Source organism: Colletotrichum phormii, assembly GCF_030913505.1.
Source record: "Colletotrichum phormii strain CBS 102054 chromosome Unknown BDP81scaffold_24, whole genome shotgun sequence".
Taxonomy (NCBI): domain Eukaryota; kingdom Fungi; phylum Ascomycota; class Sordariomycetes; order Glomerellales; family Glomerellaceae; genus Colletotrichum; species Colletotrichum phormii.
In genome coordinates, this window is record NW_026851466.1 from 631827 (window position 1) to 653924 (window position 22098).

The following is a 22098-nucleotide window of genomic DNA, read 5'->3' on the forward strand; positions in this document are numbered from 1 at the left end:
TTGTCGACTGCTTCCTTGGTAGTTTCTCTAGCCAGCGGAGCAGCGAAGTCTGGGTAGACTGTCTTCAAGGTGGTGAGAAGGGTCACTTGTTGGTGTGTAACGCTCATCTCTTCGCAGCCAAGTCTGACAGCCTTTGTGAGGTAGGTCTCACACGTCTGGATCCAATCTGTGGTGTTGGACCGCTTGATTCGGATAAGATGATCTCGGTAGTTCTTATACGCTAAGATCTTCTCGGCCTCAGGAGTTCGTTGATACCTCTTCTTAAGGATCGTTAAGATTTCCCGTGGTGTGTCTGCTTCACCAAGCCATGATAGCATTGATGTTTCGACCGTGGTGGTCATGTCCCTCATTGTCTTCTGAAGGGCATGAATCCGTCTTTCGTGACGCTTCAGTTCTTCAGGGTAGATCCTGCTCTGTGCTTCGTATATTGAGAGCTGCTGGGCAGTTGGTTGATCTGGAAGAGTTGGTCGGATAGGCTCAATGGGTTGGGTTGTCTTATCTGGACCACAGAAATCCCAGACTCCATTGGCCTTGGCGTTCATCCTTATGAAGGTATACCAGTTGGACCAGTCCCCTTGTCCCTGAAGGTAGATTGAAGCATGTCGAGATGCCATGATGAAATAGCACTGTGGATGGTTTGATACTCGTGGAATGACTAGTTTCCTGCTTGGCTAATGTGAGGATAGTTCAGGAGTAATAGTGGCAGTTATGGAGCTATTCAGAGTCCATAGAGGCCGTACGAGTCTACTGGGCTCATAACTATCGAGCAGTAGTTAAACAGGCAGGGGTCATTGTATGTATATTGATGAGTATGACGAATGAATGGCTATGGGAAGAAACCTCATATCTATATAATGAGTGTACGATCTCCTTGTATAAGGATACCATTGCTAGCATTATTCATGCCTCTGGTTACGCATAAGTCAGGTTGCTTGAGGTGAAACAGTTACCGTAACGAATGTGCTGGGACAGTCTGACATCAATGATCGTGGGTCCTTGAGCAGATTCTCGACACGCATCTTAGTAAAGGCTAAGAACCACAGATCATCGTCTGGCAGCAGTTCGCATGCACCGGCAGCCAAGGCGATGACATCCAGCGCTAGCAACGCATCTGCAGACTTAGATATGTTCTCCTTGGCCAGCTCGGCCAAACCCGGAAGACCGTAGGCTTGGGCAGTAGCGTAGACGTGTACACTGGTTTTGAGATGGGTTGAAGCCTTGGAGTCTTGTATTGAATGCCTCTTGCAGATGGTTTGCCAAGTGCCAGTATTCAGGTAGTGCACGAGAACATGGCCGGCTTCGTCAGGCACATTCTTAACGTGGATATCGCTATTTAAGTTACCGCAGATCTTATCAAGCTCAGCACTCGTACGGATGAGGTCGCAAGGAATCATAAACAGGTGCCGGTTTTTAAAATAGTTTTTGCAGCTTAGGCTTGTATGGGGGCTTCAAGTAGACATTGGTCTTAATACTTACATATCAACAAGAAGAGGCTTACGACTCTTCTGGTCCAATATCCGTAGATGCAAACCGCCACGTGAACTGAGAACGAGCTTGACCGCGTACATCCGAGGTATCCTGCATAAGTGAGTTGTGCTCTCCCACAGCCAATGACGGCCACGACTTTCGGCAAATATCACTATGCATCCGGAAAGTCTTCCCGTCCACTAATACAACCTTGCTAACTTCCTGGTCGTTTTGTGTGCAAGCGTACTGGTTGGCCCACATTGCAGCTTCTGTAAAAGCGCTCTACCTGCATATTCTAATACGTGATTTGTTGCACGGCAAGAATCACATAGCCAAGCCAAATGTCTTTTTGGTCACATTTACACGCAAACTTATTGGGCGCGCGATGCCACTGATCAGGCCACTTTCCAAGAAGGGACGACTGAAGGCGACACTGGTCCGACAGGGCCAACTACCCCGCCCTTTCTTCCTTGGCATCACAAGCATTCCATATAACTACCTAATGACAACGACCTGCTCCAGCTTAGCCAACAAACTTTTATGGCTGATCGCCCTTCTCGCACACATTCACTTCCTTGTGTTCAACCGCAATTCTTGTGCAGCCATAATGGCCAAACAGAAATCCATCAAGCCCAAGACTGCGACTAGGACCTCCTTCAAGTATCCGTTTCTCCATAAAGCTGTATCAAATGCCGTGTCTAATGATCTTCCCTCGACGTGGTTCAACAAGAATGGCAGCAAGGAAAGCCCCAACAACGAATACTCAACCAACGTGATGGGTAAATTCAAATGCGATAACACGAGCTGTCCCAACATCACATGGACGAGCAAGAAGGTGGCAATCGTGATCAAAGGATACCACGGAAACGGGTATGACGCTGTTGTGTTCAACCAGCGCTGCATGTCCTGCAAGGAGCTCGGCAGTTTTACTCTCGATAAGCAATCTTATGTTGAACGAATCGCATACCGGCTTAAGAGGTGGGCGGGCGTAGAGATGGAGCAGCCGTTCTACGCTGGAAAAGAAGGTCCCCCACATCAGATAGATCTCTGTGAGGGTTGCAAGCGGGGTTACTGTCAGAGGCGAAATGATTTCGGGTTCTAACGTTACTTTGGCGGGTTGAGAATGGGAATCTTTTGAGGTTAGATGGTATTAATTGAGTATCCAGGGAAATGAAGTTTCCGGGATTGTTAAGCTCCTTGCCACTGGATCAATCGCATTGCAGCCAAGTAGGTAATTAATGTAACCAGCTGTGCACGGCCGAAGCGTGTGAGAAACCAACTGACCGACTTGCCTGCATTGTTGCGGTCGGGGATGGCGAGACACCTCTATCGTGGTATGACTTGCCCCGCGGCCCGCCAGCAGGGCGTCTCGCCTCGATCGCAGCTGCAGGAGGCCGGAAAGTCGCCCATAGTTTCGCGCCTATCCAGGCCTCGGTAATCAGCCTGGAAAACGAACAACCGTAGTCGATCAAGAGGCATGTTGGAACCACGTAGTTGGCCAACATCCAGCCGCTCCTGGTGGTGTTCCCTAGCGAGGGGTAATTATTATTGAAGGTGCTCAAGCTGATTTGCCATTGACTTATCAGACTTCACAGGCATTGTTTGCCTTAACAAGCTATTCGGTTATAAGCTACATTTACCCTTGCTGTCTAGGGTGACATGGAAGCAGTGGGCTTGCAGCCGGTGAATGCAGCTCTGATGCAGTGGGTCCACCGCTGCGACTATATCAGTGCCACGTCGTTGTACAAAGCTGCATGGCAGTCTACTGGCCTAACTACTTCATTCTACAAAGGCGTAATGCCAGGTATTTTTCTGAGGCCGATGCCGACATTGTTCCGAGATATGTTTCCTGTCTCATCTCCCGCCTTCATCCGCCGGGCGTTATCATAACGTTGCCAAAATGACTCCCTAGGCCACGGCAGCTACTGTACAAGCCGTTGAAGCAGGAGGTAGAGTGTGGCTGTCATGCTTGTTCGACTTGGACGGCCTCCCGCATGCCTCCGCAGCGGCTCAGCAGCAAAGTCCTGTTTTAGAAATGTAGGTTAGGAAGGTGAATTCACATTATATGACGCATTAATTTGTTGTATACTGCCGCCTCGCCACGAATCGACTTAGAACCGGACCGACTGGTTTACACGGGTATCCTGTATGTCCCCTTCCCGAGGCCCAGACGCCAGCCTGCTGCAGGAGAAACCGTGGCCAGACGCAAAAGATCGCAGGTGTAGCCAAATACTCCATAGACAGCCTTGCCCAAAACTAGTGGAGCGATGCGCGGTAGGGCAGAGACAGGGGCGCCTAACCACACTGTCAGTTGGCGCCCTGCATTCGTGACCATTCCTCACAGTTAGCAGATTCCAACCGTTGCGTTGCTGCAGGAGGCCATACTGCGGACGCCTTCTGAGCAGGCCCCAGTTCTCACTTCAGATAGATAAAACCGTTCTCTGCCTTCACCCGTTCCTCCTTTGATTTCTGCTCTATCCATCCAAAGACCACTTGTTCTATATCGTTCATCCCGTTGCAATGTCTCCTGAGCCTAGCAACAAGCACCCCCCCCTCCTGACGAGTGCGGGTCGGCTTCAGAAGATCGATCAACTCCGCGAAAAGAACATTGGAGCCTATCTACCTTTGCCACAACTTGTGGCCGTAGGCGATCAAAGCTCGGGGAAGTCATCGTTACTGGAGAGCCTGACGGGAATCCCCTTCCCTCGTGGCCAGGAGCTTTGCACCCGGTACGCTACCCAGATCACCCACCGCCGCGAGACACACCAACGAATCGACATCAACATCATTCCTGGACCACATGCCTCGCAGGACCACAAAAAGAAGCTCAAGCTGTACCACAGGCAGGTAAACACGACTACACAGCTCCGCACAGAGTTTCCCAACATCTTAGCACAGGTAACACTATCATGCATAAGTGGAATTAAGCCTTACATCTAACTACTGAACCAGGCTAACGCTCTCATGGACATCAAAACTATTGCCAACACAACTGGCGAAAACACCTTCTCTGAGGACGTGCTGAAAATTGAGAAATGCGGCCCAGGCGAGGATTATCTTACCATCATCGATGTGCCTGGTATCTTCCGCACGACTACCGAAGGTGTCACTACCAATAAGGACAAGGAACTTGTCAAGAAAATGGTCAAGAGGTATATCAAGGACAGTCGAACCATCATCCTTGCCGTCCTGCCCAGTAACGTCGACGTCGCCACCCAGGAGATACTGAGTCTTGCAGAGGAGGCCGACCCAGCCGGCGATCGGACCCTTGGGATCTTGACCAAGGCCGATCTGTTGACAGAACGGACCGCCAGACTCGCCGTGGTGAACTTGGTGGAAGGTAGTCGGAAGCCTCTCAAGCTTGGGTACCATGTGATCGCGAACCGCGGGGGTGACGACCACGGCGAAGAGGAAAATTCCTTGGCTGCTCTCCGCGAGCGTGAAACCATCTTCCTAGAACATCCCTGGGGCAACCTTCCGGAGGATCGTCTCGGTATATCTTCGCTGAGAGAACGGTTGGAGGAGCTACTTGGCGAGATCACCGATCGTGCGTTCCCTGAGCTCCGTAGCGAGACGCGCCAGAAACTGGCAAATGCCGAGAAGAAGCACAAAGATCTCGGCGCGCCTCGCCAGACAGAGCGTGAGCAACAACAATACCTCGTCAGCATTGCGAGCAACTTCCAGTCTCTGGTTCGTGCTGCGCTGGATGCTGACTATTCGGCGCATCCGGCATTTGACAGCAACCCGTTGCGGCTTATTACAGCCGTCATTAATACAACAGAGCAGTTCAACACTGATTTCGACAACTTTGCTCGCACGTATCTCTTCGAATCAGAGACGCAGGTTGAGGCCACGGTTCCAGTGGAAGTGGACACTCCAGCAAGCCCTATCTTTTACGAGGAGGATGACGAGAATGACGACAGCATTCTTCAGCTTGATACATTTGACATTCCTACTCCTGGGGCATACCCTGACTTGGACAGGATCATCATTACAGATTGGTCCATTGACCTTCCGAAAAACGGTATCATGAAGTGGATTGAGGCTGTCCACCGACGCTCCCGCGGCCTTGACCTGGGCTCTCTCGGTCATGGTGTTCTTCCAAGTGTTTTCCGGGAGCAATCGGCGAAGTGGGAGATGATCGCGAAGCAATACCTCAGCAAGATTATCCTCCTCGTTCATCGCTTCATCCTGACGGCACTAAAGGTCGTCTGTGTAGACACGCAGGTGCTCCAGGACGTCTCATCTGCCATTCTGGGCGACCTCTGCGCCAAGTACGAGGGTGGCATGAACCAGGCGACCTTGCTGGTCAATGTTGAGCGGCAGCTAAAGCCGTATACACTAAACCACTACTTTAACCTTAATCAACAGAGGAGTCACGGCGTGCGGATCCAGGAAACGTTGCGGCCTAAGGCCCGACACGAAGAGCCTGCCAAGGGCTGGGGCAAAATCCTTGTCATCAATCTGAGTGATGTTGCAGATGCAGTTACGAACAAGAGCAACACAGCACACGCCACAGAGACCATCCACGACACCCTCGAGGCCTACTACAAGGTAGCTTACAAGCGGTTCGTCGACAATGTCTTCAGCCAGGCGGTCGACTACAAGCTGCTTTCTGGCCCTGAAAGCCCCCTTCGGCTGTTTTCGGAGCAATGGGTCCTGTGCCTGGACCCGAAGAAATTGCTTGTTGTGGCGGGGGAGTCTCGCCGGACGAGGGAGCGTAGGGAGAGACTGAAGAAGGAGATTCAGGACTTAGAGGTTGCGATGGAGATCCTGTGTGGATAGGCACTTCGCACGTTCATTAGGAGTTTGGCCGTCACATATGGTAGAATTAACCAGCATCTTGCTACATACTATTAACGGTCATCAGCGTGCCTTTGTGGCTACTAGTGTTCAGCTATAGGGCGGATTGGTCTAACTGAGACAAGGTTTCCTGCCTGGCAACTTGCATTTAAAGTCAGGAATTCCCTTTATGTTTTCTCCGTACCTTCGTTGCCTACCTCACATCCACTAACAATGGCCACTCCTTGCATTTCACAGCGGTGCGGCCTCTCTGGCTTCAAACTTCAGGATAACGACATTATCGTTGCTAGTGAGCCCATCCCGCCTTGATTCTCTGACCCCTTCCCCAAAACTTCCTTTCCTCATTCATCGCTTCGCCACTGACAATCGGAGTAGTGATGCAAAATGGGCAGCAATCGGTGATGATGCCTAATACTCGATCGAAGCTTGAAGATTATGGTTTCATCGAGTGCGTTGGGGCATGCCCTCATCTTGGTGGGCAAGCAACAGGCTGTCACAAGGAGTGTACTAATCAGGTACACTCACCATTACGAGAATCGCTCCTCAAGGCATTGGCGTACCGATACGAACCGACACCGACCGAGGCCGCCACGCGTATGAAATGGCTACACCAACATGTCTCATCATCACCGATCTTAAGACTAGTGAAACCGCGCTTACCCGAAGAACTTCGTTGCCGAATCGCAAAGTATCTTCTGGAGGGCTCTTCTCTGCACCGCTACGCCGTGGCATACGCTCAGGTTCTGGCAAAAAAGGCGACAAACGTTGTCCCTCCCATCAGCGTCGTGGCCAAGATCTGGGCCCGTTTCGTCGACTTCGAAGGCACTCGCTATGTATCGTCTTTGAGTAATTCGTGCGACGAAGGTCATACGGAGAGAATGTTCGCGCCTGACGCTTCTCGGCGCGTGAAATCCGTGCATATCGCTGAGAATTATCTCGGTGTGATGCAGTTGCTTTTCTGTTACTCCGAGCAGCCTCCAGCCGTGGAGAGTTGCCAGGGCCTCTGGTGGAGAGTCATTCGACTTTATGATGGCCCGATGCTTCTCACATCCACTGACGTAAGTGAATATGTTCTTCCCCAATAGGTTCATACTGATGAGTCGTAGGGTGTAAAGTTGCGTGACGTTGTCTCAAGAGATACGGACACGAACTTGCATCTAAAGTACCTGTGGTCTACTCCTCCATCAGAGCCCATTCGATTGGTTCAACTAAGTCCAATTCCGCCATCAGCTCAACTCTCAGATCTAGTGTGCAACGGACCGCGTGTGACTGCGTATTCAGTTTATTGGAACTGCCGGATTGTGTATCTACATGCCCATGCCGAAGGAGAAGATCTTGCGTTCTATAATGGCTATGACGATGGAATCTGGGTGTATTGTCCTCTTGAGCAGGGAGAGAAGGTATCCGAAATCTGGAAGTACAGTCAATTCAAGCGAGGCTGTGTTCTGATCGTGAGCTAAGGAGCGATGCAAGATAACAAGAGAAACTAGCTAATATCTTTATAGTTCAAAACGACGCATAACCGTGTTGCTTATTTCGGTCCTCAACCTAAGTTGCAGCCATTTCCTGTGCCAAACTTGATCGATCTTCCCCGTCAAGATGGAGGAAGCCGGCTATTCTTCGAGCACTCTCCGCTGGGGGTACGCATGCTAGCCTTCGAAACTCCTATACCGACACCTGCTTCGTATTCACTCGCTCTTCCCACACCATCATCTCAACATCCAAAGTCAACTTTCTTCGAGCCCTACTTCTACTCTACAGCGTCCTTAGATGGTGTTGTTAGAATTGTGCCATGTCAGCGCTATGTACGAAGCATGCTGCGTATTACAGGACTGCTTCTTCAGTTTTCTGAGGGCCGGCAGTGCTGCCTTGGTCAGGTTCGACTCGACAGCTTGGGCAGTCCATTCCAAGCAAGTAGCCATCAAGCCGTATGGCTCATTTTCTCCAAGGATGACAACAGGCCGTTCGTGTCTGCCTTGGAACTTTCAGAACCTGAAGACAAAAAAGGCCCCTGCTGTCTTGAAATACAAGTTCGTGGCCAATTGGATTGGTGGTTTTCCTCGAGGCAATGCCAAGTGTGCTACCAGGACAAATCGAGTCCACCAACTAGACTATGACTCAAATACAATCGGTGCAATGAAATGATTCCGGGACCTTTGTTGTTCACGGAATTACATCTCATATCATGCAGTATAAGAAACGGTTGATGGTTGGCTCTGGGCATTTAATGCGCAAATCTCAATACCAACGTTTCAGATCGGTCTCTAGAGCGCTTACCAGGTACACCCCGGCCAACGTACTTCTCGTTGAGCAGTGACGTCAGGGAGTTGTCGGACGCACTGCCTACGCCGAATACCTTTCAAGACACGCTTGCTGCTCCCGATGAGGAAAGACTATCCGCTTAGGTTTGACAAGTTGGGGAGCATATGCCATGTACGTACGGCGGGCGACCTGAGTCACATCTTGAGCCACAGGACAACCTTGTCGATCAGGACAACCGACATTGGAATAAACCGAGTAGCGCAGAGCTAGCCTGCCAAGATAGAGCCAGCCAATGTATGCTAGCACACAGGTGCTAGCATCTATGTGCAAACATAGAAGCCCGCACATATGCTGGCAGCGCCTACTTTGTGTGCTATCTATGCCAGCGTCTGTATGCCATCACCTGTGTGCTAGCATATGTGCGCCAGCGTCTGTGCAAACAGAGGATCCCACACAGATGCTGGCAGCGCTTATCTGACGTGCTCTCTGTTTGTCAGTGTGGGAACAAACGGCAATCGCTAGGTATCCCATCGAGTGCTGCAAGGCGACAGTACATTGAGATGCGGGGGAGCAGCCAATCGGGCCACTTCGGGCCCCTTTTTCCAACCAACCAACGTAATTGATAATAGATACTTCCAATTACTAGAGATTCTGCGTATGAAATCGGTACCAGCAATCTTCTGAGTTACAGAGAGCTACATCGCACTCGAGGCAGCCCATCCTCGTGTACTTCCCAGGGATACCGGGCTCAACCTCCGGAGGCTCGCGGGGCCGAACAGTGGCATTATCACATTGCTCCGGCGTACAGTCGGCAGTGCAGGCGGCGGCGAGGTCCTCGGGCAGCAGGGCAAAGATACACGACTTCGCCGAGCCCGTGGAACGGCCAGATCCGTCAGAATCGTCAGAATCCATTAATTGAGTATTGGTAATGATGGATTTGGTAGATGTACCGGAGTGGAAATCATAGGGGCAACTCAAGCAGTGGATGTACCAGATGCGGTGCGGGGTAAAAGGGGGCCCGTTATGTGGAGCCAATGTACTGTCGCCTTGCAGCACTCGATGGGATACACGGAGCCGAGCTATGTCACGTGTCTTCGGCACGTGACACACCTCAGCTCCCTCCTTCCATATCACGAGCCTTCGCGTTTAGATACTCTCCTTAATACCTCCGCCAACGTATGGCCAAAGCAAGTATTGATTTCTTGTTAGGTTCTGCTAAGGGAGCCTCTCTTCTATGCGAATGGATAGAGGAGACCAATTTCTTTTCCGAAATTTGCCCGAGTCGTTGAACAGGAACGTTAGGTGAAGACGGTAGCCTGTAATATAGTTTAGATTAGTATAGACCATGTCGGCATAGCGCCCGGCACGTCCTTTTGTTACCAGACGTTAAATACATCATCATCATCATCATCAGATACTCTCCTTAAGAACAATAACAACAACAAGAACACCAGATTAACCCAACGATATTGCTACCGATCGCGATACCAGGAATACCTGTGTGACTAACCTGTGGTACACGCAAGCCAACAGTCAGCATCTTTGTGCTAGCAACTATATGCTGGCATCTGTAAGCTGGCATCTGTGTGGTGGCATCTGTCTTCTCAGTGCCCACCACCTGTTTTCCTGGCGGTGTTCACACTTCCCTGCGTCCCCTTTTGGCGCCATCTTCTTTGTGGTAATTGTTTGGACCCTCCGCTCTCTGTTCTCGTTGAAGTAATGAATCACTGAGTGCGCATCGTCTTCTGAATTCACCAACGATCTGGGGTACTGTAATGTGGATGGGAAACAGATCTGCCCGCGGCTTGGTGTCGCCAGAATTACGCCCTCTGGATTCAGAAATCCGTACCAATCACAGTGCATGGCTGTTGCAGTCGTCGTGGTTATGCATGCTGCAGCTACAGGAGGCCAACTAAGCTCCTATCGCGAACGCGAATATTATTGGGCCACACGTCTTTACACTGCGGGCGTTTCGCTTTCCACGACCAAGCTCGAAGCAATCCTCGACGCACTCTGGACTGGAGGGGTTGGCGGCAGGCTTGCTATTCGACATGCCCACATGTCATTTTTGCAGTTGCTTGAAATGTTATCACTCCTGTGCTACCACCATACAATTCCAGTGATGAATTTTGCCTGCATTACCTGCCTTCAAACATGGCCTTCTTGGAGGTCTCGCGATCAGCATGTGGCTGCCAAGTCCCACCGGGCTCCTCAGTTCGAATGCGACACATGCGACCGTTATTGCAAAAGCCAACAAGCCATTGAGCAGCACATGACTGCGCTGAACCACTGGGCGGATTCATCTTCCGACGGACCCGAATACTACTGCGACTACGACTCTTGCTCTGAGGTTTTAGATGACGAGGATGCACTTAGGGAGCATGAGTGGGGAAACACTTTTACTGCGATCCATGCGACCGAACATTCCAAGACTTCAACAGCATCAAGATGGTTCGTAACTAAACCACAGATCACAAAACCGGCCTAACTTGTGTAGCATCGCAACAGCAAAGTGCATCGGGGTAAAAACGCATCCTGTCTTTTTTGCCACAGTTTATACGTGACGGTGGCTGGCGTTTTTCATCACCTGGAGCAGGGGGGATGCGAAAAAGCGCCGTTGACTCGACTTGGAGTTTATCAAGTGGTCAAAAGGCGTGATCCAAACTGCGTGCTTGCGAAACGACTGCTAGAGTGGACTGTGCAGGTTAGCTTGGAAGCCACTGCAGAATCTTGGGATCCCGTCACTGAGACCTTGAACTGCTCCCTGTGCAGCGGTCGCTTTGCAGACCTGGAGTCGTTAAATCAACACCTCAAATCGCCCAAACACCAACAGAACCTCTATCACTGCCCGAAACCCGGCTGTCGTAGGGAGTTCAGCACTTTAGCAGCCGTAACTTCGCATCTGGAGAGTGAAAGTTGCAATTTCATGACCTTCGAGGCTGTTCAGGAGACTGCGGCACGAATCTTCAACCCCGGACGCATGATCAGCCTTTAGACAGGCTTGTGTTTGGAGAGAAAATATAGTAATGAGTCAATATCGACTGCGAAACGGGATGAGGTGGGACATCGACGTGCTTGAGTATCGGCAACGATGAGGAGCAGCCTCTAGACGGGGAGCTTCGAGCCATCTAGAAAGTGTGTCGAGCGTGGAAGAGGCTTCGAAAGTGGTTCCACCCTTCGTTCATGCTTTCGATCAAGTAATCGAGCTCCGTGGCGCCGTGGGTAGCAGTGAGCTCTGAAGAGGGGACGACCAGTAGACTTAGATCTCGAATAACGCCAACTTCGTTTCTGTCTGCAACCTTGCGACAGGTGGACTCTAAGATGTCATCGCAAAACAGATAAATGTGTGGCAAAGTCTGTGTGACGGTTTTGCTTGCCTCTCTTGGGAGGACTTTGACCATGAAGCTTCCTTTGGTTCCAAGTACGTTTTTGTATCGCGGGTTACGATATGGAGCAGTCTTCTTTTCTCTCGGCCTCTGGTCGCCAGGCGTTGCCAAGCTAGCAGAACCAGATGCTGATCGCTTGCGACTGAGAGTTGAGGAAGATTTCTTCCTCGCAAGAAGACTCTCCATGCTCCAGTCCTACTCAAAGTATTGCCGCAGCCGCGTCCCTTTCTAGTGCAGTATAATATCGAATCGGTCGTCTCTTCTCCGCGGCGGCGAGAAGTCCGTCGTGATCTCTTCAAAGGGCGCTCCTCCGTGGATGAGCTGGGGGCATCCGGTCGTTGGCGCCGTTTGCAACAACCCTCTAAATGGCGTGTATGAGCCTCAGACGATGCTTTCGCCGAGACTGGTGCGGCGGTCAGCGTCAGCGCCGGGTTGAAACAAGGTTTCTTCGAGATTGAGGAGGATTCAATCCGTCGTGTCGTGAGATGCGATGGACGCTCGTTTGACGACGGCTCTTGTCGACGCGGTTTTGGAACTGGTTGCCTGCTAATGGTCAGTTGCGCATAGCTCTAGACAGCAAACAGCTGCTATCTTGACGTTGGGCCACTGGAGTAGAGAAATCGTCCTTTTCGGCGCGCAAATTCGATCGAGTGCAAGCCATCGCAGTGAGGCAGAAGCGGGATGCTTGAGATTATGATTGAGGCAGAAGTAGGAAAAGTGGTTGAGAAAAACATGTGTCGTGGTAGGTGTGTGGCCGAGTGCTGAATGGCAACAGTACATCCAGTGAGGGGTAATAGCCACTCAGAGACCAGCCAAGCCTTTTTCCAACCAATCAAAAGGCCTAGTCTTCTAGTACCTCTTCCGTCTATATATTCTGGTTATGAAATAGGTACCAGCAATCTTCTGAGTTACAAATCGCAACCCCACACTGCTCACACCCTGACCTCGTCTTCTTCCTATGGGATCGTGAGTTTCCTGAGACTTCGCTAAGCGCCTTCTTTGGCCGATTACACGCAACGCAGGCGGAGGCGCTCTTCCGCGAGACCCTTATATGCTGTTGCCACGGAACAGAGTTATTTCTCGTATTGTCGGCTTCCGCTCGGGTACGTTGAAGGGGTTGAATACGCTGCCCCTTTCGAGGGATGGGGGCTCATATGGGCGTACGACCGCATTATCGCATCTCTCGGGTGTACAGTCAGCAGTACAGGCAGCGGCTAGGTCTTCGGGAAGTACGGCGACGTTGATACACGACCGTACCGACCCCTCGGAATCGCTAGAAGTCATCGCGACGTTTCATCACATAGGAAAATGTCGGTCTTGGTGGTGAAAATAGGGAGGAACCCATAGGGGTAAATGACGTACCGTCATGTATCGCTGTTGTGAGGGGGAGAAGTGGGTAATAATTGGGGGGGGGATGTACTGTTGCCATTCAGCACTCGATGGGATATGATTGGCTCCCAATGCACCCGCCTGATAAAGTCGGTATTAGCGCGGTGGGATGTCTCCACGCAGTCATTTGCGTGCGACTCAAAGCGGCAGTTTGGTGACGGAATTCACCCAAGTCAACACGGACTCAACCAAACATGAGTGCTATGCGTGAGTGATTAAGGCCAGCGTGGGATTATTGAGCTATGCGGGTCGTAAGAACATTTATCGTCAGGAAGGTGATGCCCTAAAATAGGCTGATCGTGGGTCTGGACTGTGGGCGGATCGTCCAATGGAACTTCGAACCGACTGATCAGCTTTCAGCCTTTCCTGGCGCATGAGATTGAGATGATGGCCAACTAAGCGGCGGCAACGGTATTTTGAATGCACGGAAATGCTTAAGGTTCTGAGTCATGAGGGAGGAGACGTTAAAGGACCTTCAGTGGCTGCATATCAGGCTAGCCTTCTTCTGATGCAAACGGCCTGAGAAGAGATCCTTTGACAATTGTAAGGGCGTGAATTCCAAGAGATCTGAAGGAACTGGGTGTGTGATGATCCGTAGGGTCAGGTCTAGACGTAACGCGGAGAAGAGGGAAGAGAGATCGCACTATGCAGGCGGTGCGTCGCCGCAAGAAAAGGGGTTATGGTGAAGCTAAGACTCGCCATACCTGTCGGATTGGAAGTCCAATTCGGCCGCGAGTAGGGGCAGAGCATGGGCCACCTCGAGGGGGTACACTTAGACCTCGACTACCCACCCAACCTCCGGTTGGAATCTCCCTTCTACTCCTTACGCAGAATCAATCAATACAGAGATATTGATACAGTTACAGTAGTCAGCGAAAAGGGCTTCATCCTTTTTACAACTCTCTGATCTCTTTCCGCACGGACATCCAAAGTTCTTAGCGCTTATACAGTACGATTTGTTATCATATCATTTGAAGTACATCCAACAGTCCAAATAGGCTGACCCCACTTGCAGTTCTGTTTGGCTTCTATTCGCAGAAAATCCACTTGTGCAGAGGTCCCGCTGTAATGCACGTACTGCACCGGATTACGATTAATAGATGCTGGTCTGGGGGAAGGGCGTTTATTGGCTCAGTAATGATTATTATGGCTCTACTGTAAGTAGTATGTAAGATAGTCTTAAGCGTGTCTAGCGCCTCTTCAGATGTCCCTTCAATGTCTTCCATTTGGCTTTCAGCCCTCGTCCTGGCTTCTGTACGCGAAGCGAAACATCCATCTCTTGTATAACAAGCTGCAATGAGCCTATTTTCTCAGACAAATATGTACACCGTTCGTTCTGTGACCCTAGTACGGATAAGAAGCCGTTCTGTGCTTTTGAGTAGTATGAGATAGCTTTGCTATTCTCGCCAAGCATCTCAAACAAAGAGCCGAGATTTTGAAGTGCGTTCAAGGCAGGAATATAGGTCTTTATGGCGTCTGCTCCAAGTGCCTTCTCGTAGCCTTGAAGAGCCCGCTCGTACATGGCCTCGGCCTCTTTGAGTCGGCCCTGGTTCTTGTAGAGTTTGCCTAGATTGTGGACCGTCGACAGTGTTGACGTGTGGTCTGGCCCTAGTGCCTTCTCCTTGCCTTGAAGAGCCCGCTCGTACATGGCCTCGGCCTCTTTGAGTCGGCCCTGGTCCGAGTAGAGGTTGCCTAGATTGTGGACCGTCTCGAGTGTTGACGTGTGGTCTGTTCCCCATGCCTTCTCCTTGCCTTGAAGAGCCCGCTCGTACATGGCCTCGGCCTCTTTGAGTCGGCCCTGGTTCTTGTAGAGGTTGCCTAGATTGTGGACCGTCGACAGTGTTGACGTGTGGTCTGGCCCTAGTGCCTTCTCCTTGCCTTGAAGAGCCCGCTCGTACATGGCCTCGGCCTCTTTGAGTCGGCCCTGGTTCTTGTAGAGGATGCCTAGACATTCGACTGAGTCGAGTGTTGACGTGTGGTCTGGCCCTAGTGCCTTCTCCTTGCCTTGAAGAGCCCGCTCGTACATGGCCTCGGCCTCTTTGAGTCGGCCCTGGTTCTTGTAGAGGTTGCCTAGATTGTGGACCGTCGACAGTGTTGACGTGTGGTCTGGCCCTAGTGCCTTCTCCTTGCCTTGAAGAGCCCGCTCGTACATGGCCTCGGCCTCTTTGAGTCGGCCCTGGTTCTTGTAGAGGATGCCTAGACATTCGACTGAGTCGAGTGTTGACGTGTGGTCTGGCCCTAGTGCCTTCTCCTTGCCTTGAAGAGCCCGCTCGTACATGGCCTCGGCCTCTTTGAGTCGGCCCTGGTTCTTGTAGAGGTTGCCTAGATTGTGGACCGTCGACAGTGTTGACGTGTGGTCTGGCCCTAGTGCCTTCTCCTTGCCTTGAAGAGCCCGCTCGTACATGGCCTCGGCCTCTTTGAGTCGGCCCTGGTTCTTGTAGAGGATGCCTAGACATTCGACTGAGTCGAGTGTTGACGTGTGGTCTGGCCCTAGTGCCTTCTCCTTGCCTTGAAGAGCCCGCTCGTACATGGCCTCGGCCTCTTTGAGTCGGCCCTGGTTCTTGTAGAGGTTGCCTAGATTGTGGACCGTCGACAGTGTTGACGTGTGGTCTGGCCCTAGTGCCTTCTCCTTGCCTTGAAGAGCCCGCTCGTACATGGCCTCGGCCTCTTTGAGTCGGCCCTGGTTCTTGTAGAGGATGCCTAGATTGTGGACCGTCGACAGTGTTGACGTGTGGTCTGGCCCTAGTGCCTTCTCCTTGCCTTGAAGAGCCCGCTCGTACATGGCCTCGGCCTCTTTGAGTCGGCCCTGGTTCGAGTAAAGGTTGCCTAGTTCGTGAAACATCCATGCATCTTTTTCCTCCGCCGCATCTGTCGCTATCTTTGTGATGCATCGGTCTGAATGTTGTAAAAGTCGTCTTTGTACTATCCAATACTCTTGCTGCTCCTTGCTTGGGACATGTGATGCTACACACCTCAATGCTGTCCAAGCCATCTCCTCGTCGACTCCCGTGTTCAGCACGTGTATCATCCACGCATGGACACATCCATGCACACTGTATCCTCGGGACTCTCCCTTAGTCTCTTTTATAGTAAGGTCCGCCTCTACTAGTCCATGTTCGCAAAGAAGTCTCATTGTTGTGTTGAAGATTAAGTTGTCTTTCGTTATGTCTTGTAGCCAAACCGGCCCCTCTGAACCCATATCCTGCAGCAGTTCGTACCATAGGTCCTCGTTATCGAAGTATGCCCAAAGTCGAAGGAGGGTAGCTGCACCTCTGCTTTGCTGCTGAATGAGGTTGAATGAGATACCCCACGTCGAGTATAACGCTTGATCGTAATCCAGAAGCTGTGGACTCTCTCTCTGTAATCGCAGCCATGATTCGTCGTACAGCCGGAGATACTCAGCGCAGCTCGTCGACACTTGGTTGAGGTACGCTCCAGCCGTCGACAGGGCAAGCGGAAGGCCGTCAAGTCGCCGCGCAAGCGTATAAGCATCAGGATCTATTTCGATGAATCAGCCCCACCTACGCTGCTCACTCGAAACACTTACTCTGGCTCAGATGGGCACGATTGGATGTTGACTCCAGTATAGCCAAGCTGCCATTGACGTCGCCTAGCTTACTCAGCCGGATCAACTGCCCGAGTTTCACTGTTGAGGATCGGGTTGTGATGATGATGGCGCCGTGGTCGGTTTCAGGGAAGTACGGACGGATATCGTACGCCTTTGAATATGCTGCCTCCGGTTGGCTTGTGTTGCCAGATGCAGTCCCACCCTGCTCCGCAACAGATTGGGCACTTTGACCCGCATCGCCGCGGCGGTCAAATCTGACATCGTCGTAGTTATCGTAGACAACGAGCCAGCGGTCGTTCCTCGCTTCACCCAGCCATCGCTTGACTGCTTCCGTCGTCTCGTCAAGGTCCTGATTGACCATGGCATTTTGTACATACGCCATAGTCGGGTGTTCCCGCAAGATTCGCTGCGCCGCTTGTTGTAAGCTTTGCTTCAGTGATGTCTCGTCCCTTGCGTTCAGCCAAAGCATGGCCGAGTAGTCGCTGCGATGCCGCTTCGTATACTCTATCGATAACTGAGTTTTTCCCATGCCACCTAGACCCTGTAGCACGGCGGTGCGGCGCTCACCCGTCCATTTCAGCGCCTCATACAGACATCCAAGTTCGTCGTCTCTACCAACAAAGCGACTCACCCCTACAACGCCTGACAAAACAGGGGCAAGCGTATACATGGTAGGAGTAGGGTCGGCTAAATTAACATCAGTCAGCATGCGTTAGCAGCAGCTAAGGGCTTAGGATTTGGTCACGTACAGATTGTCCTGGGAATCCTGCAAACGTAGCGCTCCATCAGCGCCTTTGTCGCTGAGGCCGCCATTGCAGCGGCGAAGTCCTGCCATAACTTGTTTTTGTGACTGTCGGCGTAGTCACATACCCCCTTAACAATAACACACGGGATCTCCTCCCAAACGCCCGCCCCCTCCATCTCAAAGGCGATAATGTTATGCTCTTGAGCAACCCTGTCCCGGTGTTCGCCTGATTTCATCACCGTATCACCTGAGCCGATGCGCCCAACATGTATTCGCGACTCGAACATCGTAGACTCTAGTCGTGTTCTTACTACTTGATGTGCAACATCGCATCCAAGCTCGTCGCACGACGCTTTAATCGCTTCGTCACACGCAGTAGATTCGCTACAGCCACAGCCTAGCTGATCTCGGTGTCTGTGAAGATAATCCGGCTTAAAAAGTGAGTCCTTCTCGGCTGCAGGACGATCGTAGTAGATTCGGTCTTGTGCGTTAATGGCCATCTGTTGGACTTGCGTAAGGACTTTGGTGATCCGGCGCTGTAAGTCGTTCCGGCCATGTTGCGTCTCGTAGGTGGTGAGAAAAGAACGCACGTCTTTGTTGAGTCGGCTCAGGTTGTCTTCAACACCGTCTTTCCTGCGAAACTTGCCAGGGTATTGTCGGCCTAGGTCATACTGCACGATGCTTTTGCCGATCACCACGTCCCCAAGCAGCACCTCATGATCGGTCCCCGGGCTAGGCACTCCCCCACAGATCCCAGTCAAGAAGGCTACCTCCAGCCCAACATAGATGGACCGGAGCCGGACTACCTCGTTGGCTGCGCTGACTTTTCCCATGTTGGGGAGAAGAACCAAAACAACATAATGAACTCCAATCAACCCCAGCGTGTGATTGTTGTATTGCCTGGGCGCGGACCCGCGCCCATCTCTATCATCGTTCCATATCTCGTCGAAAGCCTGGATGACGGCATCGTATTCGCGGGGCAGTGCGCATATCACGGCGATACGGAAGTCCTCGAAACGGCGTGGTTGAGGGTAGCTCGTCATCGCAAGTTGTCGAATGCAAGTGAATGTCGGGCCTCGTCGGGGTCGGGGTGTATCATATCATGTCGTCGTCAAAACTTGTAAGACTTCATCGCGTGTAATGAGCTTAAACAACAACAATTCTCGGGAAGTGACGGTAAACAGTAGCTATCGGGTAAGTTGGGCGATGGTCCTTACGACGTGGAAAGGCCTGCGGTTGGAGGGGCTGAAGCATCGGTAATATTAAATGTTTAATGGGAAAGCCATCCAAAGAAACGGACAGCGGAAATACTCCTAGCCGTAAGAACGTTCATCCGATGCTCAATTGCGCTACTCTACTTTGGCCTTAGTTTAAGTGAACCAGACCAGCAGAATTAATCCTCCAACGGAGGGCGTTACATTCGCATCGAATCTTCTAGAAGCTGACCTTAAGTCGGTTTCTGAACTATGGATCTGTTGTCAACCCTCCTGTCTGCAACACACATCTTCCTGCCAGCCATGGCGCCTAACCTCTAGGACACGACGAACTGTAGTAGAGTTCATAGAAAACGCCATAGAAAATAATTATGGGGCGTGAATACTAGGGTGTAGAGTTGATAGAGATTATAGGGGTAGAGTTGGTAGAGGTTTCCTTAGCTAAAATAGACGATATAGATATGCATCGAAAGCTGGCAATCAGGCGAGTTCAGAACTTATCTTATCTTTATTCATAACCCAATATTTATCTCTATTTGTATAGATTCGTATTTGCCGATTTGATGGGGTGAAGATGGCTCGTGCATCAGTGCACCAATCAACGCTAGAGCTATCATTACATAACCTTGCTATGCTCACTGAGGCAGCACCCAATCATAGTATTTCTACCTAGCGTTTCCTTTGTGGTAAGCAGTTTAGTATAGTTAAACGAGATAAGGAATGCGCTGCAGCTACCGAATGAGGAGATAGCGCCCATGTCCAGTTTAATGCTGTGGTTAAGATAGTTGCCCGTCCAACAGCATCTTAACTCAACCACAGTCAACATCAATCCACCAATATGTAAGACTAACACCACTTATCTCGGTAGTAGCCCACAACTACCACGGCCCAAGACTATCGTAATTACGCTAGTAATGGAGCCGTTTATCTTTTATGAAGAGTATGCACTCGCTATTTGTAAAACATGTCAGTTTGCTGTGGTTAGTGACGAGTTAGCCACCCACCTACGGACACGCCACCGCCATATCCCACCGTCGACCCGTAGTAGCATCGTCAAGGCCATCTCTAGTATAATGGGCATACGTACGAACCAGGCCAGTCTTGCGCAGCTGCAGTATCCCGACCCATCAACAGCCCCCATCGACCATCTTGCCGACCCACGCACGGACGGTATCCGATGTCACCGATGCTCCTATGTTTGTCGCCAAACTTAAAGGATCCAGGATCACTGCCGAAGATATCACGGGTGGGTAAACGACTGGAAGAAGGGCGGTAACGTAAGGGCGAGATCTTGTTAGGAACGTAGTATACCGTGGACGTCCGGTATACTATGCTAGCGGTTCTTCCCGTTATGGGCTGGGAGCTAATGGTTTGAGGTAGGGCGTGGCCAACCGCTAGACTAAGCGCCGGAGGCGGTCGCCGAGGAGGTAGCGTCACGGTAGGCCACCGAGCTACTCCGTTAATTACGGTAGAACCAAGCCGAGCAGGTTAAGGCGAGCCATGACGATCTCATCCGTGCTACCAACGACAAGCTCGAGCCGAACCCGTGGCTCTAGCGGGTGGGATGGGCAGAGCATCTGAGTGGACTACGCATCAGCCAGCTCTACGAAACCACCGGCCCAATCCAGGAGGCCGTGGAGGACGTGCTCCATGTGATATGGACTTCGGTCAACGAGGTCTTGGAGTACGCCAGGGCCATATCCACGCCCAATAAGGTCGGGCACGCTGTACTATTCGAGGTCCAGCGGAAGGAAGTATATATTAAGCCCACGAGGCCGTTTAATAACCGTATTGAGGAGGATACTTGGGTACGGTATAAAGATGTCTGGAGGGTCTTGTTTTGTGTGTGGTTCCGGACGCAGGAGCTACCGGACGACGGGAGACCGCCGTACCGGCTTACCGAGAGGTAGTACGACGCGTGGGACGAGTTCGAATAATTGGCTAAGGCCGTGGTGGAAGGGGACTCCGATACTACGTCGGATACGCTCCGGCCGGCAGCACTCGAGATGCTCGTTAGTATGCTGGACCACTAGCTTAAGAGAGGGCAGTACGAGAACGCGATAGTGAGCGCGCTCGCTGTAATAGGCATCCGGGCCGATGGTGGCTGGATGGATATTACCGACTATATAATAAAGTATTCGGCGATCATTAAAGTAGCACGTATGTTAGTCGTTTATAAGGCATATACGCAGAGGCAATACGATGTCGCTCGTCAGGCCGCTACGACGGACGAGGGGGCGGCCGATGATGGCATAGAGAGTCTCTTTGTCTACGTCCGTCGCATGGTACAGAGGTTCATGACGCGTACGCCCGGGGCCCCCCAAGCCGAGCCAACACCGATGGATTGGATTCTCGAGACGCGGACGTATGGCATGCACATACAGTATAACACGCCGGCAGACGGCGTAATCGACTGGGTAGGCGACCGCATATCGTATCGGCGCGTACGGTTTACCATGGACCAGTTATCGGACATGCTCCACGGCGTCGTCGACGAGGCCAGGCTGCTATTAGCGCAGCTCACGATGGTCACAGGCGGGGACGAGCAGGGCGACGCAGTGTCGGACAGCAGCCAGGCGAGGAGCTGTCTAGACGAAGCGCTGCCGCGTATTCACTGGCCGTCGATCGAGGACGACCATAGCGAGACCCGAGAGGGTTACTCGTTTCTATACGACGACCGCAACGCGTGGCTGAGGGAAGGGGACGGGTGGGTGTTCCGGCGTATCGTGGGGTCCCAACCGCGGCGGCGTCAGTGGGGTATAGAGGGACCGACGTCGGGCAGCAGGGCGTTCAGGGAGGAGGTAGTGCGCGAGTACGGGCATACGTTCGAGCAGTTCCGCGAGCGGCTATGGTTGCTAATGCATATGCTAGGGGGCCAGCCGGGACGGGCGACGGAGATGGGTAGCTTACGGGTAGCTAATACGGTAAACAGCGGGGTACGGAACATCTTTATACACGACGGTATAATATATTTCGTAACGGCGTACCATAAAGGGTACCGGAGCAGCGGGCAGACTAAGATTATCCACCGGTATTTACCGAGAGAGGCCGGCGAGCTACTTGTGTAGTACTTATAGCTCGTACTTCCGTTCTAGTAGGAAGCAGAAGGCATCACGAAGCAGGCCCACCACTATAACGCTTTCTTATAGGCCGACGAGGTTATACAGAAGAGGAGCGGCGGAGGAGCGGCGACGGTAACCAGCGTAGATGTCGATAACGCGGGCGATACTGCCGAGGACGGGGACGAGGGTAGGGCGGCGTGGG

The 22098-nt window shown here is 51.8% G+C and overlaps 8 protein-coding genes across 8 annotated transcripts; 6 read left to right on the forward strand and 2 right to left on the reverse strand.

Moving 5' to 3' along the window:
• Window positions 1-2002: 2002 nt before the first annotated feature.
• Window positions 2003-2789, forward strand: BDP81DRAFT_437810 (zinc-binding domain-containing protein). Its single transcript, XM_060591268.1, has one exon. It carries the CDS (start codon window positions 2075-2077, stop codon window positions 2567-2569), a length of 495 nt encoding a protein of 164 aa, XP_060440554.1. The 5' UTR covers window positions 2003-2074; the 3' UTR covers window positions 2570-2789.
• Window positions 2790-3876: 1087 nt separating this feature from the next.
• BDP81DRAFT_410030 (dynamin family protein) lies at window positions 3877-6670 on the forward strand. The gene is made up of 3 exons (XM_060589098.1): window positions 3877-4365; window positions 4420-6559; window positions 6646-6670. The coding sequence occupies exons 1-2, from the start codon at window positions 3988-3990 to the stop codon at window positions 6250-6252; spliced, it is 2211 nt and encodes a 736-aa protein (XP_060440555.1). The 5' UTR covers window positions 3877-3987; the 3' UTR covers window positions 6253-6559; window positions 6646-6670.
• On the forward strand, window positions 6369-8500 carry BDP81DRAFT_110713 (uncharacterized protein). Its single transcript, XM_060581475.1, has 4 exons — window positions 6369-6559; window positions 6646-7328; window positions 7377-7721; window positions 7776-8500. Exons 1-4 carry the CDS (start codon window positions 6484-6486, stop codon window positions 8385-8387), a joined length of 1716 nt encoding a protein of 571 aa, XP_060440556.1. The 5' UTR covers window positions 6369-6483; the 3' UTR covers window positions 8388-8500.
• Window positions 8501-10654: 2154 nt separating this feature from the next.
• Window positions 10655-11527, forward strand: BDP81DRAFT_464683 (uncharacterized protein; the record flags this gene model as incomplete). The annotated part of the gene is made up of 3 exons (XM_060594176.1): window positions 10655-10917; window positions 10974-10983; window positions 11030-11527. 3 exons carry the CDS (start codon window positions 10655-10657, stop codon window positions 11525-11527), a joined length of 771 nt encoding a protein of 256 aa, XP_060440557.1.
• Window positions 11368-12284, reverse strand: BDP81DRAFT_110731 (uncharacterized protein). Its single transcript, XM_060581476.1, has one exon. The coding sequence runs from the start codon at window positions 12102-12104 to the stop codon at window positions 11661-11663; it is 444 nt and encodes a 147-aa protein (XP_060440558.1). The 5' UTR covers window positions 12105-12284; the 3' UTR covers window positions 11368-11660.
• Window positions 12285-14496: 2212 nt separating this feature from the next.
• On the reverse strand, window positions 14497-18874 carry BDP81DRAFT_484346 (uncharacterized protein; the record flags this gene model as incomplete). Its single annotated transcript, XM_060595103.1, has 6 exons — window positions 14497-14853; window positions 14887-16805; window positions 16855-17562; window positions 17625-17817; window positions 17932-18695; window positions 18838-18874. The coding sequence occupies 6 exons, from the start codon at window positions 18872-18874 to the stop codon at window positions 14497-14499; spliced, it is 3978 nt and encodes a 1325-aa protein (XP_060440559.1).
• A 602-nt stretch (window positions 18875-19476) lies between these two features.
• On the forward strand, window positions 19477-20524 carry BDP81DRAFT_110783 (uncharacterized protein). The gene is made up of 2 exons (XM_060581478.1): window positions 19477-20157; window positions 20215-20524. The coding sequence occupies exon 1, from the start codon at window positions 19749-19751 to the stop codon at window positions 20046-20048; it is 300 nt and encodes a 99-aa protein (XP_060440560.1). The 5' UTR covers window positions 19477-19748; the 3' UTR covers window positions 20049-20157; window positions 20215-20524.
• Window positions 20525-20655: 131 nt separating this feature from the next.
• BDP81DRAFT_464685 (uncharacterized protein) lies at window positions 20656-21739 on the forward strand (the record flags this gene model as incomplete). Its single annotated transcript, XM_060594177.1, has 3 exons — window positions 20656-20676; window positions 20868-21541; window positions 21706-21739. 3 exons carry the CDS (start codon window positions 20656-20658, stop codon window positions 21737-21739), a joined length of 729 nt encoding a protein of 242 aa, XP_060440561.1.
• Window positions 21740-22098: the final 359 nt, after the last annotated feature.

What these genes read in the sequence shown, in the direction of transcription:
- BDP81DRAFT_437810 (XM_060591268.1), top strand. Translation starts at nt 2,075, where the DNA reads ATGGCCAAACAGAAATCCATCAAGCCCAAGACTGCGACTAGGACCTCC.
- BDP81DRAFT_410030 (XM_060589098.1), top strand. Translation starts at nt 3,988, where the DNA reads ATGTCTCCTGAGCCTAGCAACAAGCACCCCCCCCTCCTGACGAGTGCG. An exon ending in TTCCCAACATCTTAGCACAG is followed by an intron (nt 4,366 to 4,419) that starts GTAACACTATCA and finishes CTACTGAACCAG; the next exon opens with GCTAACGCTCTCATGGACAT.
- BDP81DRAFT_110713 (XM_060581475.1), top strand. Translation starts at nt 6,484, where the DNA reads ATGGCCACTCCTTGCATTTCACAGCGGTGCGGCCTCTCTGGCTTCAAA. An exon ending in TAACGACATTATCGTTGCTA is followed by an intron (nt 6,560 to 6,645) that starts GTGAGCCCATCC and finishes CAATCGGAGTAG; the next exon opens with TGATGCAAAATGGGCAGCAA. An exon ending in AGCGAGGCTGTGTTCTGATC is followed by an intron (nt 7,722 to 7,775) that starts GTGAGCTAAGGA and finishes ATATCTTTATAG; the next exon opens with TTCAAAACGACGCATAACCG.
- BDP81DRAFT_110731 (XM_060581476.1), bottom strand. Translation starts at nt 12,104, where the DNA reads ATGGAGAGTCTTCTTGCGAGGAAGAAATCTTCCTCAACTCTCAGTCGC.
- BDP81DRAFT_110783 (XM_060581478.1), top strand. Translation starts at nt 19,749, where the DNA reads ATGGAGCCGTTTATCTTTTATGAAGAGTATGCACTCGCTATTTGTAAA.